The 6171-nt window shown below is 35.0% G+C and overlaps 1 protein-coding gene across 1 annotated transcript in view; it reads right to left on the reverse strand.

Moving 5' to 3' along the window:
* Positions 1-798: 798 nt before the first annotated feature.
* CUNH18orf63 (chromosome unknown C18orf63 homolog) overlaps positions 799-6171 on the reverse strand; it is a 59066-nt gene continuing 53693 nt past the window's right edge. The window contains exons 12-13 of the mRNA XM_019205784.1: positions 2222-3205; positions 799-966 (exon numbers count right to left, since the gene is read on the reverse strand). Of these exons, the coding sequence (XP_019061329.1) occupies positions 964-966; positions 2222-3205 (987 nt within the window). The 3' untranslated portion in view covers positions 799-963. The remainder of the gene's footprint in view (positions 967-2221; positions 3206-6171) is intronic.

Genomic DNA, 6171 nt, shown 5'->3' on the forward strand with positions numbered 1-6171 from the left:
TCTTTTTTTCCAGATGTTAGTTTATTTATAATATGGACCAGAAGTCTAATTTATTTTGGAGACATAGACACAGATAGATATAGATGATATAGATATAGATATAGATATATTCTTAAACTTGGAACAGGAGCCAGAGGGTTTGCCAGCGACTGGACTGCCAGCCTTGGGGCTCAGGCCCTGGTCATCTTGTCTGTTTCAGTAATGGATACAGTGCTTGGCTCACTGTCTCACACTTATCAGAACGGGTAATGCTTAACACAGAAGTCTCTACTACAATAAAGCCTTAGTTGTGCTATGAAAGAAGCTTTATGTATTCAGTGTGCTTTATGTATTCAGCTTCCTATTAGTATGCATGTAAAAATAAAAGTGAAATTTAGTCAGTCAATGAAGATAGACACCCCCAAAATGTAATATATACATATATTCTTTTACCTTTAAAAACATACTATAACATATATTGGAGATATACACTGAAGTATTCATGAATGAAATTATATGATATTTTGAATTTTCTTTAAAATATTATGAAGAAAGTGTATGTAAGTGGTAGATCAGGGCAATAGGCATTTGGTTTTTCATACTATTACCTGTACTTTAAGTGGTTTGAAAATTTTGGCAATAAAAATAATGACTTCAAAGAAGTTTCAACAATAAAAATAGAAAGGGTAAACTATTTTCAACTATTGAAACTACTACATAAGATAACTGGATATCTTACAAAGACTCATACAAGTCTATTTACATGACTATTATAATAGTGAAAAGTCAGCATCACCTTAAGTTTTAATTAGTAGGGAATTAAATACAGTATACCACATATAATGGAATACTATGCAAACATTAAAAAGACAAATTTCAAGTGAATAAGGATGTTCCACAGCAGGATGTAGAGCTTGATTCACTGTCATAGAAGTAACCATGAGAGATACCTGGAAGAGTGTTCATCAGTGTTCAGGGTGGGCATCACTGCAAAAAGGAATTACAAAGAGTTTTTACTTTTTCCTGGAACTGCTCTGAGTTACTCAAACTTTTCACAGTAGTATTTATTCATTTTATAATCAAGGGAAATTATTTTCTGTAAAGATAGCCTATAATTTTTTTCATTTCGTTATTCTTTCTAGCTGATAGAATGACTTAGTATTAAAAACTGGCAAGTCTGGCAATTCAAAGTGAGAAAGTGTTATACTTCCAAAACAACATGAAATCCGGAATAGATTTTATTTATTTCTTAAAATGTAAGTAAAAATTTTTAAGGCACATTTTTTCCTCAAACACCTACAGAGTGCATTGAAATGAAAATGTCAAAGAGTACATAACCAATATTCAGGAATAGACTTAAATACTTTTTAGTTAATTCAAATCAGGTTGAAAATTGTATTAGTTATAGGAAAAAATAGCATTTTTAAAGAAAAAAAAAGAAAATGTTTTCTAGTTGGCTCTTAAAGAATTTGAAAGTATTCTAATAGTTCTATGCAAAAAAGTGTATATTTTAGTAATATGTTTGTTCATGGAATAAAATGTAATTTCCAGATGCATAATTCTGTGACTTAGCACTGCAGCATTTTGGGTATACATTTTAATTTAAAGATTAACCCTGAAAGCTCACTTAAGCTCTATTGTCTTGGGTATGCATCCCAGAGGAAGTAATCTAATTGTAGTCATGTTCCTTGCAGGTAGCTTACTGCAGATGTGCTTGCTTCCTAGTCTGCAAAAGCCCCAGAACAGAAAGGGAGGGACCCTGAGCCGGGTGTGTGTGTGTGTGTTTCAACCCACTGTCTATCCTTCTTTGAGGCCTTTATTATACAAAGCAGTTGATTTTAAAGGTATCAAGGAAATTAAAAAGTAGTTCCTTTTTACCAAGGGACTAGGTATCCCTAAGTGTAGCAATCTCAGTTTAAGTAATGTAAAGAAAAACAAATAAAAAGGTATCACCTCAGTTACTGGTAGACATTCTCTTCTGTCATATTCATGTTCTAAGCTTTAGCAATGGTGAGAAATTTGTTAGGTATCGACTTATCTAAGTAATGTATCTATATCAGATTTAAGAAGAGTATTTTGTTACAAATTAGCTGTATAAATGCAGTTATGTTCCAGTAGGTATACTGTTTCTTAATTATTATGTTTCTAGATGATTTGGAGCAAGTCATTTAAATTTTTACTTAAGAGTGTTAAAGGTTTAGCTAGCATATCATGAATATCCCCAGATTAAAAAAAAATTTACCTGTCTCCTAGAAGAACTGGGTTTTCCATAATGCATAGTATTGGAATAACGCTTCTTTGAAGTTTCTGACGACTCAGGACATACTTTTCTTTTAGACCTGTGGGCTGTTCTACTTATTATCAACCTGTGGTCACTTAGATCAACTTCATTAGTTTGATTTGCTGGCTGTTGTAGTAGTTGGGGATCTTCAGTTTCTGTGTCTGGTTCAAAAATGTATAGGTGCCTCTTTGGTTTTACTGGCTCATGGTCTTTCTTTAAAATCTGTGTTATACATTTACTTGCTACATTTTCTTTTCCATGGAAGTCCACAGCATTTTTCATCACACTTCCACTATTATTTGACACCTGACACATCATACTGTTAGAAAGTTGTTTACTTTCATTTAAGCTCATATTAAGAGATGGATATTTTATATTTTCATAGCATTCAGTATTTTTTTCTTGCAGAGGTATACAGCCCTTCTTATTTAAATGTTCAGCATTTATAGGAATGTTACTATTAGGTCTTTTTTTACCAGTTGAATCTAAATTCGGTTTGTCATTCTGGATTAGTGAAGACAATTTTGATTCCATTATGACATGCTGTTTTCTTTTCTGGTTTAGAAGTACTGAAATATTTTTGTTCATTGATGACAATCCATTTTTGAGAACTGGTATGAATTTAGGGATGATCTTACTTTGAGAGCTAAGACTTGTGTGTGGAACTTGAGTATTTTCTCTGCTGGGTTTTGATTCTTCCAAATGTAGTTGTGGTAGCTTGTGAGGCAGAGTTTGCTTTCTACTTAGAATAGACTCTGGCTGGTGAGGCAGAACTGAGAAAATGGCCGATTGTGACTGGCTGATGGAAAGCTCCACCTTGTGGTCTGCTACTTCAGAACATGGGAGAAGGCTTGGAGCTGGAACAGGTTTTCTGGAACTAGCTTGAGTCACAGATGCCCTGAACAGTTTTTTAGTGGTCAGGTTGGGTGGCTTGACTTTGTTTTCCTGCAAGGATAGAGAAGTTTTCAAATATAATAATATCATTAACTGGAAAGATATCAAATATAAAATATCAGAAAAATAAGAATAGAAAATTAGGGTGTGATGATGCATGCCTGTAATCCCAGCACTAGGGACACTGAATTGACAGATCTCTGTGAGTTTGAGGCCAATCTGGGCAACAGCTCAAGGCCCTTCTGAACTACACAGTGAGGCCCTACCTGCACCAAGAACAGAAATAATATTATACTGGCAAGAGGTGGAACTGCTTGGAGCTAGCCCCAGCTCCCAACCTTGGCAGGGCTTGCAGTCCCCCTCCCCTGCCCCTGGCATGCACCTATGGCCTCCTGCCTGTGCTAGTTCCTGGATTCACACCACAGAAGCAGAGGGGATCATACAGGCCACTGTCCTGAGCTTTAGCCTTGATTTTGATTTAATTCATACATTTAAAGGTGATAGATCAGTAACTACCACAAATTGTCATTTTCTAAGCTGTGCTTGATGTTTTTGTGTTGCTGATTGTATCACTTGGGCTACAATGTTATGATCTAATCAGTTGTCCTTCCTGGTATAATGAAAAAGAGATTGCCTAAGTCATTAGACTCAAAACCTAAAGACAAGTTACAACAGGAAGATCGAAGTATTAACCCAGGTGTCAAATGAAGGACAGTACCAACAACAAAAATAAAAATGGAAAGACATTCAAACAAGGCTCAAGAACAAACACAGACTTCCAGTTTACCAAGGGAAAATTCTGGGGGAAATGAGGTGGAAAAGTCTGACAATCAGCCACCTGGACACCCTGAACTGACAGCACAGGAAGTAACAAAACAGATGAATGAGGCTCTAGAAAAATCCAAAACAGAAATAATTTTCCAGATAACTAGAGAGATGGCGAGCAGAATGAATGACATGATTACAGACTCTAGAACAGAAACAGATTAAAAAAAAAAAGTACATGAGCTCAGGACCCTGATAAAAGCCATGAATGCCCAGCATAGGAAATAAATGGAAACCACGAAGGCCCAATATAGGAAAGAAATGGAATCCATGAAACAGATTCAGATATCCAGGAAATTAAAAACTCTATTGAAAGTTTCCATAACAGACTGAGCCAATCTGAAGACAAGATATCAGATATAGAAGACAGGATGGAGATCAGTGACCATGAAGAAGGATCTCTTAAAAATAGTAAGGGAACATCAGAAATCAATCCAACAGCTCCTAGATGATACAAAGAAGAATAATATAAGACTTATAGGAGTCCATTAAAAAGCAGGAGAAAGTGCAAATGACATAAAAAATTGTTCACATAATTAATGACAGAAAACTTCCTAAACAGAGCAAAAGAATTTGACATACAGATAGGGGAGGCATATAGGACTCCAACCAAAAATGATAAAAAAAAATCTACACCTAGACATGTCATAATCAAGATCCTGAAACCCAACAGAAGAACAAAATACTGCAAGCAGTTAGAGAAAAGAAACAAATCACACGCGAAGGAAAGCTCATCAGAATCACAGCAGACTTTTCAACACAAACCCTCATGTCAAGGAGAGCCTGGAGTGAGGTATTTCAAGACCTAAAAGAGAACGACTTCCAACATAGACTGATGCATCCTGCAAAACTATACTTCAAAATGGATGGGGAAATAAGATATTTCAATGACAAAGAACACCTGAGAAAGTTTATGAATGCCAAACCAGCGCTACAAACAATTCGAAATAATATCCTAGAAAAAGACAACGAAGGTCACTACTCCATGAGGCCCAACAGAGCAAATCCAGTATGCAAGGCAAGAAATTAAAGGGAAATGGGGGAAAAATTGAAAAGAGCCAACAACAGGATAATAACACAATGATGATAAATCAATACAAATCAGTTATAACCATTGATGCAAAATGGCCTCAACTCACCAATCAAAAGAAATAGATTGGCAGAAAGGATTAAGAAGCAAAATCCAACCATACTCTGTATACAAGAAACCCACTTAATCCACAAAGAAATTAATAGACTGAGAGTAAAAGGATGGAAAACAGTTCTCTGTGCACCAGGAACCTGGAAAAAAGCAGGGGTAGATATCTTATTTGCACACAAAGTAAATTTCAAACAAAAACTGATTAAGGGAGACAAAGAAGGTCACTACATCCTTTTAAAGAGAACAATCCAAGAGGAAGAGATGACAATTATAAATATACATGCACCAAATACTGATACCCCCAACTATACAAAACAAATATTAAGGGACATGAAAAACTAAATAAGCATTAATACAATTGTAGTGGGTGACCTAAATACCCCACTGTCACAAATAAACAGGTCTTCTAGACAAAAAATGACAACAAAATACTAGAATTGAGCCAAGTTTTTGAACAAATGGACTTAACAGATGTCTAGAGTATTCCACCCCAGAAAATCATAATGTAAAATTCTTCTTGGCTGCAGATGGATCATCCTCCAAAGTAGACCAAATACTACCTCATAGAACATGTTTAAGTAAATGCAAGGAATTGGAATTATCCCATGTACATTATCAGACCATAGTACAATTAAACTCAAGATCAATTGCAAAGGAAACTGCAAAAACTTCACAAACACATGGAAATTGAATAACACTCTCCTGAACAGCCAATGGATCATAGAGGAAATTAAAGAAGAAATTAGACAGTTTTTATGAATAAATGATAATGCCAGTACAACATACAAGAATCTATGGGATACAATGAAAGCAATTCTTTAAGGGAAATTTATAGCAGTGAATGCCCACACTAGGAAAACAGAGTGAGCTCAAATAAACAACCTAATGCTGAATCTTAAGCTTCTAGAAAAAAGAAGAGCAAGACAAAACCAAAGCTCATACAAGAGATGAAATTATAAAGATCAGAGAAGAAATTAATGAGAATGATACAAAAAAAAAATCAATGAATTGAAGAGTTGGTTTTTTGAGGGAATAAATAAAATCAATAAAC

This window comes from Fukomys damarensis, unplaced genomic scaffold (genome assembly GCF_012274545.1).
Source record: "Fukomys damarensis isolate Sample0158 unplaced genomic scaffold, DMR_v1.0_HiC HiC_scaffold_30, whole genome shotgun sequence".
Classification (NCBI taxonomy): domain Eukaryota; kingdom Metazoa; phylum Chordata; class Mammalia; order Rodentia; family Bathyergidae; genus Fukomys; species Fukomys damarensis.